Here is a 27663-nt window from a genome sequence, read left to right on the forward strand (position 1 = left end):
TCAATAACGTTCAAAACAATGCATGATCCTATACCGCGCGCCCGCCTCGGCTACCTGAGAATAACATACTAAAAGTGTCAACACGAGGTTGGTGAGTTCACAAGTTTATATAAAATAAAGCGTTTAGCGTTTTGCGTTTAGCGTTTTGCGTTACCAGATAGTGTTAAATCGATTATATATCTATAGGTAGCTAGCCTATAAAGCAAGTATTACTAAGTGTTCGACACCGAAGCTGACTGTTTATCATGTGCCTTGCCACCAGGTCTATCCCGACCATGGTAATGTGTTAGCCAAAATTACACCCACTCGACCTCCAGTCGAGCTTAGCGTTGGGTGGGGTTTGTCAAACCTAGTAGTACTACTAAACAATGACTCGCTATTTTCCAATACTAAACGGCTCGATGTGTGAAGGACTTCAATTATTTCGTTTGCCACTTAGCCTTTACAAGTGATATATAATCTACTAACAAAATCTAAAAGCGTTTTCGGAGTATGTTATCTCCCCCAAGTGAAAAGCGTTTAAAGAGTTTAAAAGGGGAAAGTGAAACTCACTGTTTGCGAAGAATTCCAAAAACAAGTCACCCAAGTGATGCGCGTCACAGAAAAACTCTCGCTAGCGTTCTAAAACAACAAGGAGATTTTCTAAGAGTCGGAACTGTTATCGAGTCTCTAGACCCGGCACATAATTCCTATGCACAAGATACGTTTCGTGTTTCGTTTGTGACTAGTGTGTGACTTAACCAGCACATTAGTGATACGTTACGTGTGTGAACAACTATTTACGTGTCAAGTGTTAGTGGTGTACATTACTAGCAATTACTCCTCGGAAGGGCAAATTGGTCGAAACATAACAATTACCTAGCAATTAGCACGTTTCATGTATTTTCACAAAGTTCAGCACCTAGTTTCATCACGACAGAATTCTACTTGAAAGACTACTCTATTCAACAGATCATAGTATCTCAATTAATTCACCAAAAATCGTCACAAAAGCACACATATGTTAGGTTTCCAGAACATATTTTATTGTATTTTTATTCCACATAGATTTCTCATAATGATCAAAACATTACAGCAAACTCACAACAGTCAAATTCATGCGCAACAGAATTTTATTTGTTATTCCAGTTAAATGAAAAATCTAATTAATGCAAGACCAATTGGGTTAGGTTCTTAACTCAACAAGTTAACTTCCAGAAGTGGAACCAACCCATTTGGTCTCGTAGTTCATGAGATATACTAATTACAAAACAACTTAACAGCAGGTCTCACAACTCAGATTTGCACTTCAGTTTTGTAAAATCATAAAGATTAACTTTTACTCGTCCAAAAATTACAAACTTGGACTTTATAGAAACTAGACTCAACATAGCACCCTGTAGTGTTAACAACTTCAACCAATTTCCATATTAACAATTCGTTACAGTTGTCTAAACATAACTTACAATCTGTCCAGTACCAGTTTTGACCTTTAATCACATTTAAATCATTTGACCAACCAAAACACCTCCAAATTAGGCGTGATTGGACTTTCTGAAAACTAGACTCAGAGTAATACCTTGTAGACTCATAATTAGCTCAGTTTGCTTTTATATTCAACAAGTTACACATCGTTCAAGTTTAACAATCACTGCTGTCAAAACTCAGCAAGCACAAACAATCGTCTAACATGCATCCTAAGCATACGACATATCTCAAAACATGTAACGAGCATGATTAATCACCAAAATCAGTAATAACCCTCTAGGGTTTACAGACAATCAATGATTCAATAATCTTTCACCGTTCAAAATCACATACGATCATCAACATCAATAGCTAACACATAATCAATCATCCTCTAGCAACAGTCAATCATAAGAACACTTATTCATAATTTTCGTGACCTAGGGTTTTAGATTAACCCATTCAAAATCAAAATTAAACATAAAGGATGCATAGAATAGTTGTTTATACCTTCCTAGCACCTTAATCTTCAACAAACTTGAACAATTCTTGTATGTATGTGTGTGTGTGATTGACGGCAGCCAAGAGCAAGGGAGGGGGGGCGATCGGGTAGAGAGAGAGAGAGGGAGTGTTAGGGTTTAGATTAATATTATTATTAATAATAACATGTTACATCTAGGTCCCTCAACTTCTAATTTGTACTTTTCTAGCTTATTTTAACTAGTTTGCATATTGAGTTAACGTTCCATACAATATTATCACATAACACATAAGTCTAACACATAATTATCACATAATTATTGTTTTGATGTTTTTCGTTTATTCACCAATGGTTTGCGTCAATTCGTTTGCGTTTCGGTGCAATTCCCGAAAGACTACACATGTAGTAGTTGTCAAGCGTCATTTAAAACCTTAGTTTAAATGTAATGAGATGTGCGTTATAGATCCAGTGATCTTAAGTTTGAATTGACGGAGTTTGAGTTAACGGAGTTAACCTGAAATTGACGAGTGTCACATCATTCCCATGTTAAAGAATTTTCATCCCGAAAATTTGAGTCAAGTCGTGATGAGTGTCTGAAAAAGTAAGAAAAATTTTCAGTTTGTCATATCATCCCCTAGTAGAAAGAAATTCCGTCCCGAAATTTAATTCATACCTCTGGTGATTTCTGACTGTTTGACGGGTTTCGCGATTTTCGGTGTTTGGTCAGCCCTTCAAAAAGGTGAGGATACTTTTTCATCATTTGTTCCTCGCATTCCCACGTGAACTCCGGTCCACGTCTCGAGTTCCAACGAACCTTAACGATTGGAATTTTGCTGTGCCTTAGTGTTTTGGTTTCCCAATCCAAAACTTCGACTGGTTCTTCAATGAAGCTTAACTGTTCATCAACTTGCAATTCGTCCAAAGGAACTGCTTGGGTTTCATCGGAAAGGCATTTCTTCAAATTGGATACGTGGAATACATTGTGTACGCCATGAGTTCTGTTGGTAAGTCCAGTCGGTACGCCACCAGACCAATGCGCTCAGTAATTCGGTAAGGACCAACGTATCGTTGATTGAGTTTTTTTCGCTTCCCAAAGCGAACCACACCTTTCCAAGGTGAGACTTTGAGTAATACTTGGTCGTTCACTTGAAATTCGAGAGGCTTTCGGCGCTTGTCGGCGTAACTCTTTTGGCGATCTCGTGCTGCTGCCATGCGGTTTTGGATTTGAACAATCTTTTCAGAGGTTTCGAGTACCAATTCTAGACCAGTGATTTGGCTGTCACCCACCTCTGCCCAGCAGAGAGGTGATCGACACTTCCGTCCGTACAACGCTTCAAACGGCGCTGCTTTAATACTTGCGTGGTAGCTGTTATTATATGAAAACTCTACCAAGGGTAAGTGAGGTTCCCAACTTTTCCCGAAATCCAACACGCATGCACGCAACATGTCCTCCAAGGTCTGAATGGTGCGCTCACTTTGCCCATCCGTCTGAGGATGGTATGCAGTGCTCATATCCAGGCGGGTACTTAGTGCGCTTTGTAGTGACTTCCAAAAGTGCGAAGTGAAACGGGAATCTCGATCAGAAATGATTGAGACAGGCACTCCGTGTCTAGACACTACTTCCTTCATGTAGACGCGAGTCAGTCTTTCCATTTTGTCCGATTCCTTAATCGCTAAGAAGTGTGCAGACTTAGTCAATCGGTCAACGATCACCCAGATGGTATCGCATCCCGTCGGTGTTTTTGGTAGTCCCGTGATAAAATCCATTGAAATGTGTTCCCATTTCCACATTGGAAGTTCCGGTTGCTGTAGCAGGCCAGATGATTTCTGATATTCTATTTTGACTCTTGCACAAGTCAAGCATTTGCTCACGTAGGTGGCAATGTCGGCTTTCATGTTTGGCCACCAGTAAAGTGCCTTTAAGTCATGGTACATTTTATCTGAACCAGGGTGGATAGAATATCGGGACTTGTGTGCTTCGTCCATCACTAGAGTTCTCAACTCTCCGTATCGTGGAACCCAAATTCGGTTCTCAAAATATCGGACCCCGTCCGATTTGGTTTCAAGTTGCTTGTTCATGCCCCGCATGAGTTCTGATGGAAGATTATCATCTTTCAAGGCTTCAAGTTGCGCATCGCGAATTTGATCGGGTAAGTTGGCATGAATCGTAAGTTGCAATGCTCGCACTTGCCTGAGTTTATCGTTTTCTTTTCTGCTGAGAGCGTCGGCCACTACATTGGCCTTTCCAAGGAGGTACTTGATGGCACAATCATAATCCTTAAGCAGCTCGACCCAACGACGCTGTCGCATGTTCAGCTCCTTCTGATCGTAGATATGTTGGAGACTCTTGTGGTCGGTGTAAATGGTAAACTTGGTACCGTACAAGTAATGCCTCTATATCTTAAGGGCAAACACCACAGCTCCGAGTTCCAAGTCATGGGTCGTGTAATTCAACAAGTTACACATCGTTCAAGTTTAACAATCACTGCTGTCAAAACTCAGCAAGCACAAACAATCGTCTAACATGCATCCTAAGCATACGACATATCTCAAAACATGTAACGAGCATGATTAATCACCAAAATCAGTAATAACCCTCTAGGGTTTACAAACAATCTATTATTCAATAATCTTTCACCGTTCAAAATCACATACGATCATCAACATCAATAGCTAACACATAATCAATCATCCACTAGCAACAGTCAATCATAAGAACACTTATTCATAATTTTCGTGACCTAGGGTTTTAGATTAACCCATTCAAAATCAAAATTAAACATAAAGGATGCATAGAATAGTTGTTTATACCTTCCTAGCACCTTAATCTTCAACAAACTTGAACAATTCTTGTATGTATGTGTGTGTGTGATTGACGGCAGCCAAGAGCAAGGGGAGGGGGGGCGATCGGGTAGAGAGAGAGAGAGGGAGTGTTAGGGTTTAGATTAATATTATTATTAATAATAACATGTTACATCTAGGTCCCTCAACTTCTAATTTGTACTTTTCTAGCTTATTTTAACTAGTTTGCATATTGAGTTAACGTTCCATACAATATTATCACATAACACATAATTATCACATAATTATTGTTTTGATGTTTTTCGTTTATTCACCAATGGTTTGCGTCAATTCGTTTGCGTTTCGGTGCAATTCCCGAAAGACTACACATGTAGTAGTTGTCAAGCGTCATTTAAAACCTTAGTTTAAATGTAATGAGATGTGCGTTATAGATCCAGTGATCTTAAGTTTGAATTGACGGAGTTTGAGTTAACGGAGTTAACCTGAAATTGACGAGTGTCATATAGACTGAGTCTTCTAACCGTTATACCTGCTAAATATAAGACCACACATGAGAACAACCGTTAGTAAATAATAAGTACTGTGGATCCTTGATCCTGACGGGATCTAGAACACACGCTAAGGATAACTGATCCAAAACATATGTCAGGATAATATATCCACAGTGTCAAATTTCTGTGCACTAACAACACCATCATTCAGTTGGTAAATAAATGACTTCCCTTGAGAGAAATATTACATGTATAATGAAGAATCTTTTGGTTCCTTAATAAATTTCACATCATTGACTAGGTGTGGTCTAACCCGTCACGTCATAAGATACTCATGATCCATAAACTTTAGGTTTATGATCGTATATGTATTATGCTTATTTCATACAAGATTGAAAACACAAGAGAACATTTTGATATCGTTTAAAACGACCATATTATATCACTTCTCATATTTTGTTCTCATACATGATCATCTCCTTTGCCACTTATGGTGGTTGATCTCATTATTAATATTAATATCATCAAACTTCTGATGATCAATCTCATTATTAACATGATCATTATTATAATTTTCTCATATGTGTTCATGATTGCTACATTCACACCGACCAATATATCGTCGCATTCACTTTAGGGAATGGTATGAAACCAAATTAGTTTCATGGCTTTCATTATTTTTCCAAACACGGATACAAGATTACTTTAAACTTTCTTACCTTATAATAATTACTACTTTAGAAGCAAATTTGAGATTCGACCAACACAAATTGTTTTATTAATATTTTTCCTTAGAAATTAGCTTTCTCTTCACATAATATACATCGAGAAATAACTACATGATCTTTCAGGTTTTAGTAATCTAACATCTTATGATCTCTATAAATTGATAATGAGATCAAGGAAAATGACACACATATAACCATATTTTATACCCTTTCATGCAAGTGATAATAAATAGCAACTATGATTTGGTTGTTCTTTGACAGTATATGCACATAACAACAATATACGAGTTCAAATTATGCAATCAATGACATTTTAACATTTAAGAAGATTCAAAAAATAAGATTACATGCATATAAACATAACTTATGTGTTAATCTATCACAGTTGAGCCAATGACAAGTATATCTCATATATGGGTATTTTCACTCTAATTTGAAACAAAGACAAATATCTCTATCAAATTTCCATGAAGTTTTATAATAGCATATAAATTTTCTTGTTGTTTGGACTAATAAAGAGGTATCATGAAGTTCCCAATGTTAAGTTTACAAACATATATCTTTTGCTCAACTAACATCTGATAGGTTCAATTCTCATATAATTCATACAAATATATAGTTCATACAAATAAGTGAAAATTATCATAAAATGAGATGAACCAATCAGTATAGAGATCGATAAAGCTTATACTAATATATATAAACTATAAATGGTAGTTGTATTTTGGTAATATCATGACAATAAATTCTTTGACTAAAATATGTAATATTTATTTCTCACACTCAAAATTAAGAAACTTGTAGACAGAGAAACCGTGAATGCATCATTTATAACATAATCATGATGATAATCATTTAAAACGGAATATACAAAATACTTGCAAACAACCGAACATGCATAATATTTACTAATAATGCAATTTTATACTACGGAATACAACACGAAAAATCCAAACTTAAACACAGATAACGAAGATTATAAGAAAAACAATTTGGTTTCAAAAGAAGATTTCCGTGCATATAATAAACAATCGACTCAATATACAAGAATGAAAAGATATACAAGGATGAAAAGAAAAGATCAGTTATTTGTTTCTAATCTTAACAAATATTTTCTTTTTTTTTTTACCTAAAATACCTTTATATTAAAGGACATGTATTTAATAAATTCTTCATATTTATATATGGATGGAATCATCATGTTAAATTAGTTTGTCGATAATCTTTTTCTTTTTTATTCCTCTCTTAACAGTTTAAAAATAAAAAAAAAACAGAGATGTAAAACAATTTGGTATAACTAAACCATTTAGTTATTGGTGTTTTTTTAATATATATAAAATAATCGTTTATCAAAACTGCAGAATCAATCTATAAACTAAAACTTTATAAACAATTAACCAAAACACATATTTGGTTTATATCAATCATGAATTAATTTAATTATATATCTAGAGATTAGAGTAGATCAAAGTTTAGTTATGGTGGACCGAAAATCTCAGCAATTAAAAGAACATGAATTTGGCACCGGCCCATTGAAGTAAACAACAAGGGAAAAAACTCAAAACGAAAGAAATCAATTGACCGACCAACTCATGGAGCACTTTCTATATTTTAAAACTCTCTAGTTATAATAAAAGGTGAAATAATTAATAGTTACCTCATTAACTAGCGGAAGAAACGAGCGAAATTTGCATAACTCCCGTTAATCAATTCGTCTTACATAGAGATTAGGGCCTGTAATTGATTTCGTAGAGATCTTTAGATTGGTGCTCCACCGCATCTTCGTGTAGAGTCTCGTGCTGATAACTTGTTGTGAAATAAGCCTAATAGCTAAAGAATAAGAGAAGACATGCAAGGAGAAAGATGGAGATTTTATTAATTAGGTGTGTTCTACAATATGATACAATGATATGTATATATAGGAAAAGATAACTTGGAGAAAAAGCCTAACTATATTTGGTATTGATAACCATAATAATATATATTTATAACACCCTCTACTTTTTAACTTATAAGAGTTACACAAGATTTGTATTAGTTGATGATACATGTCCCGTTTTAGTAGTTACCTGAAACTAGAGGTGCATAAATTGGGTAACGTATTTCAAAAACCGGTCTTTGGTTTGGTCAACAAAAGTCAATAATCAGGTCGGGTAGAAACCAGTATCGGGTATTTGACCAGGTGAAGGTGGAACCACTTTCGGATCCCGGATGATTTTTTTTAAGAAACCGATACCTCCGTATATTGTGTAACTTACGGATTTATATGATGGATTCTCGTATGACTAATAGGGATGGCCAGAAGTCAGGGTATTCATGATTTGGTTCGCCTCGGTTTTAACCATTTGCTCTTAAATTATTTAAAAACTATTTAGAAATCTAAAATTATAAATTATGTTCGGTTCACTAGTATTAATTTTAACTACATGCAAAATCAAAACGAATCATAAGCTCAATTTTTACAAAACATCAAACTAAAACATTGATTTTTATTGCTAAAGTATATTTTTTTGGTTTTGTACACACCACAAGCTAGAAGAGTGTGGATGCATCATGTGTGAGAACAATATGGATCCCTTTTTAACCTATCAAGAAAACCACATCTTTGTCATGTTCGAAACACATGAATCATGAAAAAAGTATCCTTCTCTTTGTCATCGTCATCAAAGAAGTCATCCAAACCCTCAGATGAACCCACAAACAAAGACTTCATCACACACTTTGACCCATCCAAACCCCAACCACAACCAACCCACCCATAATAATAATCCCCCCAATCCCCAACCAATGGACCCCACAAACCCAACCCATTACTTCTCATTCTAACCCATCATCTTCCATTGATCATTTGATGCTAATGAAACTAAAAAGTGATTTACAAAGGCTGCCAGATGATGGGGGGTTCGGAGAGTTTGATGATGTTAAAGTGGAAGACTTTGCATGGGCGTATATAAAAGGGTATGGGTGGTGTGAAGGAAGAGGGGTTGGAAAGAATGCCAAAGAGGATGTTAAGGTGGTTGAGTTTCGAAATAATGTTGCCGGTGAAGGGTTAGGGTTTGTTCGAACCGGTAATGGTAATGGTGATCGTAAGTTGCGCAATTGAGTCCTCGTGATAGTGACTCGGTGGTAAGGAGATGGGTCCGGGGATCAAATCCTGACACTACCTGATTTACTCTAAGACACGTGATTATGATTAATGTTGGTCGTGGGACTGGCCGGTGGGGTAGCATTTTGTGAATTGTTTTGTGGTAATAATATTGGGATTATTTTTAATTTTTAGTGTTCAAACTAGATATACTAAATATTGTTGCTTTGTATGATACTATGATGCATCATATGATTGTTATGTTGTTTTTAATATTTGGAATGGATCATTTTAGAAAAATCTTAGATAGAGAAACACTCATACTTAAGAACCAACAGTCTGCTACAACTTCTTCTGATCCTGGAATTCATGGTTTGCTATTCACAACTTCCTCAACAAAACTATGAATGTTTGCTTGAATTCGTATTCTAGTGTTAACGTATTTAACGAATTAGACGAGCTAAAAATGAAATTCAGATTCTGTTTCATAAAAGGGACTTACGCTGTGTTCCAGAGTTTAATTTAACGAGAGAAGAGAAAAGATTTGGAGAGAAATAAACAAAATTGGTGTTCCAGAGTTTTTTTAATGAAAAGAAGAGGAAAGAAGAGAAATGAGGAGAAGTGGTCTTTAGTGTATTTATATTTCAATCCAAATTGAAAAGATATGGAGAGAAGAGAAGAGATAAAGGCCACATTCTTATCTCAATTCCAATTTTGCCCCATCAACAATATGGCGGGATAATCTCCCACAACCCGCCATGTTTCCAACTGAACTTCCATCATATCCCTCATATCTCAATTCTATTCTCCTAACCCCTGTTAACCATCTTCTATATTTCTCAGGTGCATTTGTGGTTCCATCTGAACTTGCATTTTGATTGTTTCCAAAGGTAACATCTTTTTTACTTTTATATAAACATCCATCTCTATTGCTTTGTCTATGGCAGTATTATGATTTTTTAACAAGTACTGTTAGATAAAATCGAAATATTGAAAACACAAACTCAGGTCAAATGTTAAAAACCAAACCAGCATATGTTATGTTTAGTATCTGATTTCAATTTCAGTTCCCATTATTTCAATCTTATGTGGTTTTGAAGTGATGTATAACACTAATTTTAAAAAAGAACATCCTTTTCTGTAAATTAATTTATCTTTTGGGGAATCATAATTGTTATAGTTTTATTTGTTTGCCAATGTGTTTATTTTTTACTTCATTCATCTACAATTTTGTTGTTAAAAAATATGTGTTATAGATTATATTTCAAGGTCTTGGTTTTTAGTGTATTGCATCTTCTATTGATTTGAGATTTTGGGTATTGTTATTTGTTTTCGATCGCCATTGTTGTTTGTGTGTTTATTTGCCTTTATTCATGTAGTTATGTGATGGGCTAATTGAATTGTTATTAGGTTTTGAAGTTGCCTCTTCTGTTGTGTTGAATTTTTCTTTACTTGCATAGATGATTAACTTTACTCCTTTTATTTTTTGAAAGTAGATTAATTTAGGTAGGCAATTAGGTTATTATATTAGTGTTTTTAAGCATGTTTCTGGAGCTCTATTTATCTTTCAAGTTTAGATGTACAAAGAAGCCGAGCTTAAACGAACTCGAGCCTAAAAGTAAGCTTGTTTAATAAACGAGCCCAAGCTTTACTTATCGTGCTCGAGTCAGCGAGCCTAAATGAGCCTTTCATTCATAAAAACTTTATAATATATATATATATATATATATATATATTAATAAATAGTAACTTGAAGTTAAATCACCTAGTTCAACTGTTATAGTGTTGTGTTAGACAATCTTGTAGTTTAACAAATTTAACTCTTAGGCTATATTATTGATATATAGGCAGTTTGATGGATAATCAGACACGCAAGGTAGTTGAACTTGTTCGAGCCAGACAATTACAAGCAGCTCACCTGATTTGCTTATTGATGGCTTTCGTTGCACTACTTAGACTGCCAGCCAGAAAGCGTGCTAATTTACCTACAAGAGATGAAATTTTACAACGACGATGTGTACGAGAAGAGATGTTACACAACCTTTTAAATGCCGGTAAATGTCGTGACCTTATCCGCATGAGTGAGAAAGCGTTTATGACATTGTGCGGTATCCTAAAGCGTGATGGTGGACTTCAACCTACTCAACGCATGTTTATTGAAGAGCAAGTTGCAAGTTTTTTACATATTGTAGGTAATTATTTGAGAAATCGGTTTACCTCTTGGTTATACCGTCGTTCGGCATCAACAACTAGTCGGTGCCTCCATAGAGTTTTGCAAGCGATTATATCATTAGAAGGTCGTTACATCCAACAACCTAAAGGTGATATTGTCCCGAAATAAATTCAAGAAAAAAAAAGAGATTTTATCCTTTTTTTAAGGATTGTATCGGTGCAATTGACGGAACACATGTACGTGTCAAAGTACCTACTAAGGATGCACCTAGATACCGTGGTCGTAAGGGATACCCGACAATAAATGTACTGGCTGCTTGCACATTTGATTTAAGGTCTACATATGTGCTAACTGGATGGGAGGGTACAGCATCCGACTCTAGAATTATAAAGAATGCATTTAGTAGAGATGATAAGTTAGTTGTTCCTACGGGTAATTTCTTAAACCGAATTTAACTAATTGTGTAATTAATTATTATAATACTAATTACAATTTGTTTATAGGTAGATATTGTTTAGTAGACGCGGGTTTACCTCATACGAGTACCCTAATGACACCATATAGAGGTGTTAGGTATCATTTGAAAGAGTACTCCACTCGTGCCCCTCAGAATGCAAAGGAGCTGTTTAACCTTCGTCATGCATCATTACGTAACGCAATTGAACAAGCATTTGGTGTCCTAAAAAGGAGGTTTCCTATCATTAGAAGTACAACAGAACCATTTTACTCTTGCGAAACACAGTCTGACATCTTTTTGGCATGTTGTATTTTACACAACTTTTTACTTGAGGAAGACCGTGACAAAGATCTTGAAGATGAGGTCATACAAGAGGCATTACATGGACAACAAGAGGAAGAACGTCATAATACAAGAGATGTGCGTGAGTGAAGTACCGAATATGAACAACTAAGGAACTCAATTGCAACTAATATGGGGAATAACTACATGATGTATCCAAACGTTGAAATAGATATGTCAAAGTAGTTTTAGAAAAGTACTTTATAGTATTTCATATTTATTTTGTATTGATTGTTATGATTTCAGTTAATTGGTTATTTTGTTACTTTTTAATTACTTGTGTGTGCATAAATAATACTATTTAGCATAAGCATCCATTTACACATTTACATATGCGGAATTTTTTTATGTTACCATGTAGAAAGTCATAATGAGCAAACACGAGGCAACCGTAAAGAAGGAAACACTAAAGTGGACAGAAAATATGGATAACGCATTCATACAAGCTATGATGACACAAAAGGATAAGGGCAATAGGGTGAATGGAAATTTTACCTCAAATGCATACGACAATATAGTTGAGGAGTTGAGCACAAAGTTTCAAATGAATGTGTCCAAAAAACATTTGAAGAACCGATTAAAAACGTTGAAAGAGCATTTTTCTAAATGGTACGATTTGTTTCGTGGAACGTCACTAAGTGGATTCTCATGGAATTCAACTACTCAGTTAATTGAAGCAGAGGATGAAGTCTGGGATAAACTAATACAGGTAATTTTTAATTTAAGGAATTTATTCTGGTTATCTATATGGTTTTCTGGTTGGGGCGTAATAGGTTATCAACTAAGCATGAAGAGTTCTTATATATTTTCAATTTAAATAAGATGTGTATATTGTATTAAGTAAACAACTAAAAGTAACAGCCTTATTTTTTGCTATTTTGTATATGATAAATGAGTGAATTTGGCATGTACTGACAGCTGGTTATTATGTGTTTTTTTTTCCTGGGATTTTAATATAAGCAGTCATATAAAAGTTTGGGTTAGGTTATATTGGGTCTAGACTCACCTCGGGTCTGGTTCGGTGTTCGGGTGAGGTTAAAAAACCCACCCCTACTTTAATTATATACATTAATATTTTGATTATCGTTTATAAAAATAATTATCTTGATTTTGTTAAATAGTCGAACCCTGAATCTGAAGCGTTGAAGACAAAGAAAGTCACGAACTTTAATGAAATGCTAGAACTTTTTGCAAAGGACAGGGCATCTGGTGCACAAGCCGAAACCGCTAAAGAGAGAAATGCACGATTCCAAAAGAATGAAAACATTAACTTAGAAACTTTTCCAGAAGTAGATGATTTTTGTGCTGCAAATGATGTAATATTGGAAACCCAATTTGATAATGATGATGATATTCAAGTGCTACATCCCACATCTTCTTTAGCTGAGCAGTCATCAAGTGCAAAGAAATGCAAAACTAGAAAAAGGAAGGCTGGACAAGATAATGAAGATTTAGCCTCTATGATTATGAATAACGTTGGTAGTGTAGCTAATGCTATTTTAGAAGGCAATAAAATACCGGACAAAGTTTATCATCGCGAGTACACAGGAGAGGAAATTTATAATACTTTGGAACCAATGGGTTTGGAATCTCATGAAATAAGGAGGGCTTTAAGGTACTTGGTGGTCAACCAAGCAGATGCACGAGCGCTATTTAGTTGTCCTCCTCAGATACGGTTGGACTTGCTAAGAGATATGATGGATTCTGGTAACTAAACGATTTTAGGATGCGTTTATTTAGTTGAAGTTTTTCTTTGTTTTTAGTAACTTCGCACATTTTTTACTATTTCTTTGTTGGTTATTTTACTATTTCGTTATGGATCTTTGGATTGTTGATAATGCTAATTTACATTATATTTTGGGATTGTTTATATGAGTGGTATACTGGTATTAGATCCTGATGTATGACTTCAGCAACGGACAAATAAGTATTTAACAATAAAACGAAAAAAAAAAGAAATCTGTCCAAAACAGCCTTTGACACAAAACTATAATGTATATTGTGTTTTGTGTTGTTAATCACAGGCCTTCTTTGGCCCGTTTACGGTACTAAACGAGCTTGAGCCGAGCTTAAGCCCGTTTAAGGTTTTTCTATAAATATTTAAAACAATTAAAAAGTGTATACAAATTAATTAATAATTAGTTAAAAAGTCAAGCCCGATCTTGATAAACCAACTCACGAGTCGAGCTCGAATTTTAGAAAAAGAGCTTGAAACGAGCCGAGCTTGAGCTGGAGCCCTCGTAAACCAAGACGTGCTGAAAGTTTTAATTAAATGGTATAATAGTCAAAATGTTAATTTATTGCATACACATATTGTGTTTAGCTTGTCTGTTTTAGCGGGTCAGTGTTATGACAATTATCTTTCGGTCGAAACAAGTTAAACTGTTTTGAATTTGGGTTTTATCACAGTTTTGTGAACATGATAAATAACTATCGTTAACGGGTCAAAAAAGCGTATAAAATTCAGTTATGTGTTCAAATTTTCCCATTTTTTACTTGGGGGTATACTGGGAACTTTGGCAACTAACAAAGGTGCAGTACATGCTAATCAAGTTTTTTTCTCAAGGGTATTTTTTGTGGCCAACAGTGGAGGAACAAGTGGTGAAGGCTGTTTGAAGGAGCGAGGCTAGTGTTGCCATATGCATAAAAATCTGCTTTAATAAAAGCTTTCATATGCACTTGAGCTCGTTTAAGCTTCGCTTTAATTAAGCGCAAAGCGAGCCAATACCGAGTAACTCATGAGCAGCTTGGCTCGCGTACACTGTCAGTTAAATATAAAGCTTTTTTCTTGTATAAACCAATAAAAGTTTTGTAAGATGCATATTATTAACAAGTGAGAATAAGGTAACGGGCTCGCGGTCGGGTCTTGTTGAAAGAATGGCTGCTAGAGCTGGTTACAATGCTCCTAGGTTAAATACTGAAAACATCAGACCTTGTGCTGATGTGGCAAAGGAATCTTCTTATTTGGCGATTCCTGCGGGTCTTAGTCCGACTTCTCTTTTGGATTCGCCAGTTTTTTTGTCGAATTCACTGGTAAAGTTTATTAAAACTGCTATCTGTTTATTGTTATGTTTTGTGAATTAAGGGGTGTGCACAAGCTTGAGCCCGAGCTGTCATAAGTTTCAGCTAGGCCTGTTTAACTTTAGATAGCTCGAGCTTGAGCTTGGCTTGTTCTAGCTCTAGTTTTAAAGCTCAAGGTTGACTCGTGAGCCTTGAGTAATATTTAAGGTTGAGCTTGATTGGGCTCAGCTTGTTTAGTTATTTAATTATTTTATTTATATGCATGTACTAAATTTATAGTTATAACATTTTATATAAGTTTTATATTAATAATATAAAAAATTTATGATTATTCAATTACTCGTTTGCCTTCTATTTCGATGTAAAAAAAAATCGTTGAATACGTGGCTGATAAGAAAACATCTAGTTATTTTTATCTTAGTTGTATGTATAATAATATTTGTTATGTATATATGTTACATTTTAAATAAAAGTTATGTTATATATAAATAGTAAGCTCGTTCAGGCTTTCGGGCCTAGTCAAGCTCGTGATCGTTTATTAAACGATCTTCAGTTAATGGTTGAGCTTGTTTAAACTTGGGTTGATTTGAGCTTTTAGCGAGCTGTTCTTGAGTAGCTCACAAGTAGCCTGGCCTGTTTACCCCCTTAATTGTGATGATCGGATAATCAACTTTTAAAAGCTTGGTAAATTTGTAAACAATGCAACCGAGAAACAATCATGAGGATGGAGATTATCACTCGACTAGGCCAGAGTTCCTGCGACATTAATGTTTATCGGTTGGATTTTCCTACCCGAAACACCAAACAGTTTAGTAACATAAATTACAATATACAGTAGCAGCCAAAAATATACAACTAAACATGATATCATTTAATTCAAGTAAAAGGGTATAATGGTAAAAGTGTAACTTTCTTTTCTATTCCTCTCTGCTCGGGAACATATAAAATGTTAATATTCTTTCATTTTCTCTTATTTTCATTAAACTCGGGAAGATGATATCATTTCCCTATTTTTCCTTTCTTTTCTATCCTGATTCCCCTTCTATTCTCTTCTATCATTAAATTAAACTTGGGAAAGATTACAAATTTTTGGATAAAATTTTGGTTCGTGTGAGTGGGAAACTTGGATTTTGATGAAAATTAATTGCTTCATTTGAAGGATGCTACAAAACAAGATCCCAGTAGCACCAAATTCAGTTGCTAGAGGATTGTCGATGATTTCAAGAGACTGTCGGGTGTTGTATGTGTTTCGGTAGTTGAATCGACGAAAATGTCTTTTTGGAATGTCCCCGGGCTAAAGCGATATGGAGATTAGTCTCAGTTTGGAGTGACTAGTGACTGGGACTTTACCGGTCTTGACTTTTTTGAGCAACTTTTAACTGCCTCGGAGGAACCGTAAAGAAAAACGGAGAGACGTTTACAGATTGCGATCATATATTCCTCTTACTGCCATTTTTAAGGGGAGGCTTTTTTTGTTATGTATGCTTCCTTTTCTTGTATGCTTTTATTTACGTGTTAAAAAAATGGCCCTTTTACTTACGGTTAAAGTTAAAGTACAAATACGAAGTCTAAATAAATTTAAATATATTCTCGATATATAGAGAAATAAATTCAGAATTTTGGCTTGGGTTCTAAGTTAGAGCTAAAGCTTTGGAAACTAAAGCTCTTAAAACATGGCCCTTATAATCGCTATTTTGCCACGAATTTCAGAAAAAGTTAAAACTAATCAAACATAAGAAAACAAAACTTGACCATGATTCAAAGAAGTGTAAGAAAATTTTCTTTACTTTTTTTTAATCATGTTCAAGTTTTGCTTGCCTCTCTTAAGACCATGCCCATTGGCAACCTGGTTGGACATTGAGATTGCTAAAATTAAAAAAAAAATTAATAAAAACAAACGACCCGGTCGTTCCACCCACCATAGTTGCAAACTAGATTGTACAAAAGTGGATTCACATGTCACTTGTGTATTGGTTGATTTCTATTTTCTTTTTTCTTTTTTCTTTTTCCTTTTCTAATAGCTAGTGGTATTAACTATCAAACATAGACCGGTTTAGGGTTTAGATTGTTAGAAGGGTGGGCCAAGGCCCATTGTCCAATCTTGTATTAATTACGAGGTGACCCGTAAGTCGTAAGTCGTAACTAGTCATAGATAGCTCAACTTTATTGTTTTTGTCTAAAAGTGATTGCATAGCATTTAGGTTTAACTAAGTGAATACTACTAGTATTTCCAGTCATTTTATTGTGCCAGAAAGAGTCCCGTTGTGACAAGTAGCCGCAATGTAAGATTAGAATTAGAGAGCGTGAGTTGTCGACCAAAAAAAAATTCCAGTCATTCTAATAAGGTGGTTATTTTACCGCATAATAGTCGCGAGCCTGTTGAAAGACATGTAAGAAATGGGTCCCTCCCTTTATAGTTGAAGGTCTAAGTTGTCGTTTAGACAAATGAACTCAACCCAACTTTACCACTAATCTGTTATCCATTCAACTAGGTATGATCCAAAATTCACATATGAGCTCAACCCAACCTCACCATTAATCTGTTATCCAATTAACTCAACTTAACCCAACACGACTCAGTCATGACCAACGGTGAAACCATTGAGTTTTGAAATTAACCATAGGTTGGAGGTTTATAGCAATAACTGGTTCAGTTATGAAATTAACCATAGGTTGGAGGTTTATAGCAAGAACTGGTTAGAAATAGTTAACCAGTAATAAGGTTGGCATTAATAAGTTTAAGTTTAATAGGTTAATTCGTTTAACCGGTTACATATGTTAGGGGTATTCCATTCGAAAACCAGTTAGGTTAGTAGCCAAAACCAGTTATTGGGATTAACCAGTTTTGACCTTTAACGAAAAACCCGGTTTTGTTAATAACCAAAAGATCAGAAATACCTACATAGAATCTACCTTAACATAATAATTTTGGCACAACTGTCATTCTTTAACAGGATCCTTTCTTTTCTTCAACCCAAAGAATCATTCTTACTTACCTTCAAGCCAAAAAATCACATTCAAAATATATATATATTTTTTTAAAAAAAATCACCATCCATCAAGTTTAATGGGCCCCACTTGAAGGATGCTCACATATGATCATCAAATTCGATTCATAAGCATTGGAATACATATCAATCAAATCCTATACCCATTGTCATCCAAGAATCTTCATTATTTTCTATTCGACACGTGCATTTGTTTTGCATCGTTTACAACCAATAAAGCATAAAGTACAACCTTTATCGATAAGCTTTAATTTGTAAAGTAACAAGACAATAAAAAAATGGATACTTTAGAACAAAGTGGTTAAAAACAATATCTGTATTTTATTGCTGAAAAAAAGAATGAAAGAAGCAGGACTTTGTGACACTTTTCATCTCACAAAAACTAATCAACAGTTAATAACAAGATGTACATCGATAGAAACTGTTAAAATGATCATGACTACTTACCTTCAAATTTTGCGGAAAACGAGATAAAAGAAAAGAAAAGAATCTCCAACCGGATTCCTTAAAACGGACCACCCAGTCCAAGAACCGTTACAAATTCGCCACCGTGCCAATCACACCCCAATTTGAGGCCTACACAAAAAAAATACTTTTCTTTCACCTAAAAATTTGTGTGAGGTCAATTTTCTACTGCTTCCACTTTGTTAGAACTTAGAAACCCAATTTGGATCCTAGTTAGAAAAGGTCAACGCTCTAAGAAATCAGTAGTCAACACGAGGTGTTCTCCGACCCTGTAATTGACGGGCCTTTGATTTTAATTCGTCTTGGACCTTTTTCTAGAGGCTGTGGTTCCCGTGTGGTTTTTCCCGGTTCGTGGTTCAAATTATAATCTTTGTATTCACTCACGGCTTCTTTGTTTCCCGTTCGTTTGAACTTAATTGAGATGTGAGTGGTGGTTGCTTTAGTTGATACACTTTGGTCGCCTTCTTTAGAGTAAATGGAACACTCTGATGCTGAATCCTGTCGAGATCTTCCTTCGGGTTGTATTCGCTTCAACCGTTTTAGCCCCTACACGTACAAACACCATTCAGTAATCAAAAATCTAAAACAAATGCATTATAAAAACTAGACTTTAACCCGTTTTGGACCTCAAACCCAACGAAAAATGAAAAAAAAGAACATTCGGTTTTCTCGGTTTTACCATTTGTGCTTGAAAACTTTGGGCCGAAAAGAAATATTGGCCCAAAATAATGAATTTGAGCCTAAACCTTTTTTGTTAATTAATAATCAATTTATTGTTAAGCATTTGGGCTAAAAATATCTGAGTTAAACTATCTATTAAATTCTTATGGATTACTTAACATTCAAAATTAAAAATGAAAATCCATAGGTTCGGTTCGGTTTGTTTTTTTTAATAACATTCGGTTTGTTTTTTTTAATAACATTCAAAACCAAAACTGAACTGAAAATTCGGTTTTTACGAGAACATAAACCAAACCATCGGTTTTTGTTTGGGTTCGGTCATTTCAGTTATGTTTTTTCAGTTTATTGCTAAAAATGATAATTACCTGATTTTCAAAACCTGGAGGTATAGAATCATCTGCATTTCTGGGCTCTGACTTTAAAGAGGAACGACGTTTGACCCGAAACATTCCCGGGTCAGAATCATCACTTTCTTGACATGTATTTCTAGCATCCACAGTATAGTTACTTTCACCATGTACCTGCTATACCAAATTCATTCTCATTAGATCAAAAATGCCATGTGATGTGTGTTTCACATTAGTTATTATTAATAAGTTTAATCTTACATAGTTAGTTAATGATAAGCTTTCTGATGAAGAACAGACTGTAGAAGCATCCAGAATCTCAGAACCACACCGCTTAAGGTTGTAGCTCGGCTCAAACTTGTTCATGTCAAGTCCGAAAAGGATTTTGCAATATGGACTGTATGCTTCGTGTTCGGTTGGTGGGTACAGTTTAGATAGTAGAACCATGTCGGTAGCAACTTTAGATTGGATTTGAGCCTCATTTATAATACCTTTTTCCTGCTCAAATATCCTGGCTACATTTTCCAAGTCTAGTATATTGTCCCTTACAGAGATTGTAAATTTGTCTCCACAAGGTAGGTTAAGTTGCTTAAACTCTGAAATGGAGAATTAAACGATATTATGATTTAGAAAATAATATATATCCACATAAAAGATACTATTAGGCTTCTTTTTTTTACCCATTTACATATTAACGGGCAACTTTCTACATTCTGTATCCATATATTCAGATAAATATTGTAATAACTTTTTTAGTTGATGCCTATAAGATATTGAAAATGGACAAAAAAAATGTTCCTAAAGCTGTGAACTGTTCAAGACCGGCTCCCTAAAAGCTCAAATCGAGCTCGAACCTAAAAATAAGGTTCCTTAATAAATGAGCCTGAGACCAAGCTTCACTTATTGAGCTAAAGCTGACTCAGGAGCCTAAACGGACCTATTCTTTATTTAATTTTTATTTTTTAAATAATAATTTCTATTTCATATTAAATTATTAAATATATATATTTTTATAATAAGTAAAAAAGAAAAGTAAAAGCTCAACAAACCATGACGAAGGCAGACAGGGTGTAGATAACAACTGCAGTTACTATATGCTACATAACAATCGCGTTTGCAAACACTGCAGAGAATAGTTCCATGAGAATGTGTGGAAGCACCCATGTACCCTTTTAATTTCATCAAACACCAACGAATACGATGTTGGAAATGAATCAAATTCACAAAAGCTGCTTTAATGTGTCTATGAGATAGTCCATCTTCACAACATTGATCTTCATATTCCATACTTGAATGCAGAATCATGGCTTCTTTGCACAAAAGTTCCTCATGAGGAAGAAAAGGTACATGGTTTAAAAGCGCATAACGATTACTTGCTATTGATCCCAACAAGAACCAATCACCAATTGCAAAATTCACAGCCTCGGTACAATTAAAACCTAAAATATACAAATAATACAAGTATTAGAATAAAAAGTAGTGAATATTGTAGATTGGAAATTGTAGTAATTATGGTAATTAGTATACCGTGACTAAATCCAGCATGATATGCTCGTGGGAACGTTACCACAAAGTCTCCCGGTTTTTGAACTGCTTTATAAACTGGAACATTGTGTTGTGATAATATGTTTGGAGGAAATAGGGTTGTTTTTCCTAAAAGAACATCAAAAGCACCGTCTTCCCCATCAGCTGATAAAATGTCATTAGTGTACACTTTTTCTCTAACCACCTTTTCAAAATCCAGAGCCGCATGACCAGGAATACCATACCATGTTTTTGCAGCTCCACAATGATGGTAATTCATGCTGCATAATGTAAAAATATCATGAGACAAATGTGGGAAAATTATACAACATAAGGATATTATTTAACAAGATCAAATACCTATATAAGTAATGATCTTCTACATGCCAAGCAAACATGCTAAATAGCATCCCAATGTAAAGCATAGGCTCAGTAACTCCCTGTAAAATACAAAATATGGCTAAATGGATATTAAAAAACATTTAGAAGTCTTATCTGAAATTATGCATACCGGAATCGTTGTCTCAAGCAAACGTAGAGTAGAACGGGACAGTCTTGAGACTTTCTGAATTCAGAAAAGAAACAAAAACAATGTAAATTAAGAGACATGCAACAACGATAATAATAAAAGAAAGAATCAAAAAGTTGAAACAAAATGAAAACCTTTAAATTCCATTTGCTACTTGCAAGTTGATCGGTGGGAGAAGAAGAAAAGGCACTGCCATCAACATCGCAAGCATATTCAACACTTTCTGTTTTTCCACAAGCTATTTCATGCCAGAATTCTTTTTCCATATATGAAACAGGAAGACACCCGGTACTGTAATATCTACGTGCAAAAACCTTGTTTGCCAGTTTCTCATAATCACGGAACGTATAATTTCTGATGAAATAAAACCATTTTTACTAATCAAGCTTAATAAGAATAATATATCAGATAACATAAAAGGCTACCTACCTTCCACTCATGTAGAATGTGACTTTATCATCAGTATTCCAGTCAGCAAGACGAAGAGGTTGCACTCGTGTAGTAAACTTAAAACCAGGTTTCTCTTTTGTCAAAACTGTACCAGCAGGAACCGAAGCACTCAAAGGCGAAACAATCTTGCATATACCTGAAAATACAAATATTTAAAAGAGAACCCTTAAAATCTTTTTAAAGAGTTGAAGTATTACCAAAATTTGAAGCTTCTGGGGCTATCTTTTGAAGATAAACTAAAGGATCTTCAAACTCTTCTTTACTTGGAAAGTATACAGGGCACTCTGGAACTTTATCTGTCCAATCAAGATCATCTAAATCAAACTTTTCAGCCTTGAGTTTTAAACTATTATCTCTCCCACATGGATCCAGATTGCTGTATATTCTATCACCAGAAGATGCAGAGCTTCTTAATGCTTCTCCTCCGCTTCGAGTCATTTGATTAGACACAAATGCAGCATCATTCACAGTGCCGGCTTTCATCCGTTGAAGCCTCTTATGCTTCAGATATTGTAATGTGTCCTCTCTGGAGAGACAAACCCTTCCTTCCACCTGTCAAAACCATATTATAAGTCAATTATTAACTGTTCAACAGTTATTAACAAATACTTTCAAGTATAATTGACTTTCATTAATTCAATTTCAACCTAACAAAGTCAACTCCCTTTGAACAGTTAACCTACCGATTTCCTAACAAATTACTGAACAGGTGAAAAACAAGTGAACGATATTATTATCATTAGAAGGTCAATAACATGTTAACTACATACATAATTCACAAACCGCAATAGCCACTAGATCGTGTACAATAACAACCATATTCAAAAACTTTGTATATAATATTATAAGTCAGATTTCCAGGTCAAATTACTGTACAAGAAGGCAGTTAATCAGTTATCACTGTTCAAGAGTTCTGAACAGTCATGTAACAAATCCTTCAACTATAATTGACTTCCTTAAATTCAATTTCAACTCTGACATGATGAAGTGTAAAAGGAATTATTATTATCACAAAAAACACCTTGCATAAAGAACTAAAATCCAACCTAACAAAGTCAACTCCCTATGAACAGTTAACCTAACCAATTTCTAACAAAACTGAACGGATTAAAAACAAGTGAACAGTATCATTATCACATATTAATCCAATAATAATAATCTTAAATTAAATAAATAAACAAATAATTCATAAAACCCTAGCAAATCACCATTCTAATTACTGTACAATTTATGAACAGTTAACCTAACGAATTCCTAACAATATTGAACAGATGAAAAACAAGTGAACAGTATAATTATCACATATTAAGCCAACAATAACATTTAAATAAATAAATAACTCATAAACTGCAATTAAAACTACATTGATAGAGATCTCAACGCAAACACATAACATAAACAAAATTAAATTAAATTAACATAATTATGACGTCATCATACCATCTCATTCCGAACGAACTCACCGGACGCCTCCGTCTTCTCTGACTTCACCGAAACCTACACCGAACAACAAAAACCGGCGAAATTGAACCGGAAATCACGAATCTCGTGACGTATCACCGCCACATTCTCTCGTAACGCGGAGATCGGACGGTTAAAGCTTTGGAAACCGACACCGGTAGCTGTTACCGGTGCGTATTGTTGCTGGCGTCACGAATTGTTAACCGGAGAAGATTACTGGAAGTTATTCCGGTAAATAAGCGGTTTACCGGCGACACGTAAGCAGTTTTCCGGCGGAGAGAGAGAGAGAGAGAGAATGAAATAAGAAACCGAAAAAGAGAAAAGAAGAGAGAGAGAGGGCAGGTTACATGTGTATATATATAAATTATTATTTGCCATAATTGATAATATTGTAACTTGTAAGCACTTTATTGTTATTTTTAATTTTTAATTTTTTATTTTAATTAATACATTTTTCTTCTATTTTTGAACGACTAACGAATAAAGTCTTGCTACCCGGTCTCGAGGTAACCCAATGACAAAAGGAGACCTCATACGCTCATGATTGAGACGGTGTTTGGCAGCCCAAGCCCTCCATCTTATGTTTTAAAGAAACCCCTTATCCGAAGGCCCACTACTGTAAAACATGGTTGGGATTGAATTTGAATTTGAAACCTTAAAGACTTTAAGTGTTTGGTATCAAATAATATTGGGGGCGCATTATAATTCTATCATAGTAAAGGGTGTGCTTTGTTAGTTGTAGTTGGGTTATACTTAACAAAAGAACGAACTATAATGAAGTAACTAATGATTTGAGAGTTTAATCTATTTATTTATGTGATTTGTTCTTCTTCTCCTTCGTTTTTAGCTCGTTTACCCGTTTTGATACGTAACATACAATTTTTGGCTTAAGTTTTCACTTTTTTTCCAATACCAATTGAGCTAAAGCTCGTTATTCACAATATTGTAAGTTGTTAGCCCTTTATTATTAATTTAATTTAATTTTAATTTTAATACTTTTGTTTTTATTTTTGTAACGGAAAATATAAATAAGAAAGTGAATAATAATAAAGGAAATTGGTGGTTAGTTGTTAGGCCTGTTCAACCAAACGCACCCTTTGCTGCCGCCTCGAAACGCGTCGTTTTGATGCTTGGGGTTTTTATTCCCAAAATACCCTCCAACTAGGAAGCATATATTATTATTATTATTATTCATTATATAAAAATAGTAACATTTATAGTTAGGTTACAACAACTTATCCCCTGAAATCGTATTGTATTGGTAGAGATAGTGTGCATGAAGTTTGTTTGTGAGATGAACTGATAACGGTTATTGGTTAGGGATGAGTAGTAGTTTGGTGTTATTTATATTTTCACCATATAATTTGATAATACATTGCAAGTACACACTCATGATCATACACAATAAAAGACACCTAATTTAGTGTTTTGACGAATTATTACGAGAGTTGCTTCGTCTAACCTCGCATGTCACTTTCTAGTTGTGTGGTGTTAGTATTACGACGTTTTTACTTATCATAAGTCGATAGCATAAGATTGATCACCAGCTACATAATAGGGATATGTTATTCTTGATGCAAAAAACCAGTTGATTCATCATGTGTAACTTGTTGCACACGTGTAGTTACTCCTCTATTGCATTCCTTGTATAGTCACACCATTTGCATTCCTTATTGTTTAATATTCTTTTCTTAACACATACTAGTCACACCTCTATTGCTTGACCCCTTACATTCATCCACATTAATATGTTATTGACATACGAAGAGACGTGTAAACATCAAATCTAGTTTTATTAACCTTGACATCATATGGTGTAAGGTTGTACTATGTTTTATCAATAAATGAATAACTTGGCGAAAATGGTTGGAAATAATCACTTTACCAAAGTTAATACATTGTCAAAATTAGAGTTGTGCATTGGTTTTTCAATTTTAGATATAGGTTTGGTTCGGTTATTGATCCTTGCTGGTTTTACGTCTTTGTTTAAATACTTAATTTTAAACAAATGTGTTTCATTATAATGAACTTCTACATGTAACTTTAGGCCTAAATATAATATTAGTCACTTGCTAATGACTTTTGACATGTAACTTTGGACGTAAATATACTATTAATCACTTATAAATGAACTTTGACATGAAATCTTTAAGCCAATATAATGAATTTATGTTATAAGTTCAACAATAAACTTTCAAAAAAGTTTGTACGATTTGGTTCAGTTTAGGAATGAGGTATAACCAAAACCAGATCGTCATTCATTAGTTAGGGTTGTATTTTGGTGCGATTTATTTTGAATATATCAATTTTAATTCTGTTGATCAGTTTTTGCTATCAGTTTTTGACACCTTATAAACTGCTTTATTTTTTTTCCTAAATAAATGTAATACATGTGCTCCATTATGAAGGTTATATCATGTCATTAAAATTAGTTAAAGCAGTATTATGATCATAACACCGTACAATGACCCTGGTAGGGTCAAGGGGGTTGACCCATTGTGGGTTATAAGGGGAACGATGGGGGGCTGCGATGTTTGTGAAAAAAAGTATTTTATAAAAAAATCGGTATGTAGAGTAAAAGGTTGTATTTTATAAAAAAAAGTATTAAATCGATATGTATGATGAAAGGTTGCATGAAAAGATATATAGAGGTTATTATAATTAAGTAACAAGTTGCTATTACTCGGTGACTAAAGGTCGGTGGTCGTTGAAGGCCAACATTGACTTTGTTTTACTGTAGCAACTTAGTTCAACGATAGCTACTTGTCTGTCATTATCCAAGAAGTTGAGTGTCAATAAAGATGCTAATATACTACGTCTTGTACTTTGGTAGGATGTTATAACTTTGGTAGCTACTGAGTTTGATACCGAATGGAGTTTCTGCATCGCTGTAACTCGTACCGGTTAAACTTAAGCGCCATAATTGTTTGCGAAACGTTGCGAAGTTTCACTTTAATAAAGTGTGTTGGCTACATATGTAAAGAATTTATCTGGTTAAATTTCAGCATCGAGTTACACTTCAAAACACCAAAAAAATAACTTTTCGTTATATGGAAGTTATCCTACCTTATCTGATTGTTAATTTCTTGATATGCGAAATATTTTAATCAAAAAAAGAAAGTTTACAGTCTTACAGGATTCAAAAAGAACATTCAGAATTCGGAAAGAACATCCGGGATATAAGAAATTCACGTGTTCTTACAATGAACTACCATAGTAACCATATCAACTTATTATGGAAAACGGATGTCATGTTATTCAAGGTGGTTTTCTTAACCGTGATTAAAGAAATAAATCATCATGGACAATATATTCATTAAACTACCTATGACCAATCTATTTTATTAACTTTATCGTCAACATATATTCGACAATATATTTTATTTAGTTTAGAAAAAGACTGTCCCGTCTACATCATCAACTCCTTTTCGAAGTATACTAGTAAATTTTAAAAGAAAATGGCATCCAATAGCAAATAACTATATTCTAACTTAGATAGTTTTATAAAGTGGGAAAATATTTAAGTAAATTTAAGGGTGGGAGGGGTGCTCCGTTCAATGTTGTCTTCGTGGATTGCTAAAATTTGGGCCGAATGCAAGTATAAATTCGGACCTTAAGTAAAATATAAATTTGATGGCTCATATATAACAAGTAATTGAGTATTGTTATAAGTTGAATTTTGCGCATGAGTTATTCACATAGTTTAAACAAAACTTTTAATTGGGTCTAATTTCTTTTATTGGGTATGATACAATTTATTTTTTATTAACATATATTAAAATTTCAGGCCTTTGAGATGATTAGGCTTAAGACGACTGACCACTCTGCTTTCCCATCCTAAATGGCCCTGGCTCCATTACACTAAGTCACTAACCCGCTATGTTAATAGCAAGGGCGGTGTACCATAAGATGGTGGCTCACCCAATGTTTTGAAAACCGTTGTTAATCGTATTGGCTTTGGCATAGAAAGGGTATAAGTGGTTGTACCTAGGGATGAGATCGGGACCGTACCGGTACCGACCTGTCCCGGTCCCGAAAATTGCGAATTCTTGGTACCGGTACCGAAATATTCGGTTCGGTACCGGTACCGGTACGGGACTGGGACGGTACCGGTATTTAAGGTAAAATTTCGGGAAATTTCGGGAAATACCGGTCCCGTACCGGTACCAAAT

The 27663-nt window shown here is 34.6% G+C and overlaps 2 protein-coding genes across 3 annotated transcripts; one reads left to right on the top strand and one right to left on the bottom strand.

Annotated features, from left to right (window-relative positions):
- The first annotated feature begins 12396 nt into the window (after window positions 1-12396).
- LOC143578700 (uncharacterized) lies at window positions 12397-13720 on the top strand. Its single transcript, XM_077062187.1, has 2 exons — window positions 12397-12714; window positions 13127-13720. Exons 1-2 carry the CDS (start codon window positions 12430-12432, stop codon window positions 13718-13720), a joined length of 879 nt encoding a protein of 292 aa, XP_076918302.1. The 5' UTR covers window positions 12397-12429.
- A 4615-nt stretch (window positions 13721-18335) lies between these two features.
- On the bottom strand, window positions 18336-23888 carry LOC143578689 (lysine-specific demethylase JMJ13-like). 2 transcript variants are annotated; one of them, XM_077062180.1, is made up of 11 exons: window positions 23471-23888; window positions 22228-22582; window positions 22010-22166; window positions 21715-21934; window positions 21563-21616; window positions 21412-21491; window positions 21055-21332; window positions 20577-20966; window positions 19789-20123; window positions 19546-19701; window positions 18336-19045 (listed from the first exon to the last, which is right to left on the bottom strand). In XM_077062180.1, the coding sequence occupies exons 1-11, from the start codon at window positions 23471-23473 to the stop codon at window positions 18746-18748; spliced, it is 2328 nt and encodes a 775-aa protein (XP_076918295.1). In that variant the 5' UTR covers window positions 23474-23888; the 3' UTR covers window positions 18336-18745. The 2 variants fall into 2 exon arrangements, with proteins under 2 accessions (XP_076918295.1, XP_076918294.1); XM_077062179.1 differs by having other exon boundaries at window positions 19546-19704.
- Window positions 23889-27663: the final 3775 nt, after the last annotated feature.

This window comes from Bidens hawaiensis, unplaced genomic scaffold, assembly GCF_021521415.1.
Source record: "Bidens hawaiensis isolate Kalapana, Puna unplaced genomic scaffold, B.hawaiensis_p1.1 tig00029323_1, whole genome shotgun sequence".
Classification (NCBI taxonomy): Eukaryota; Viridiplantae; Streptophyta; class Magnoliopsida; order Asterales; family Asteraceae; genus Bidens; species Bidens hawaiensis.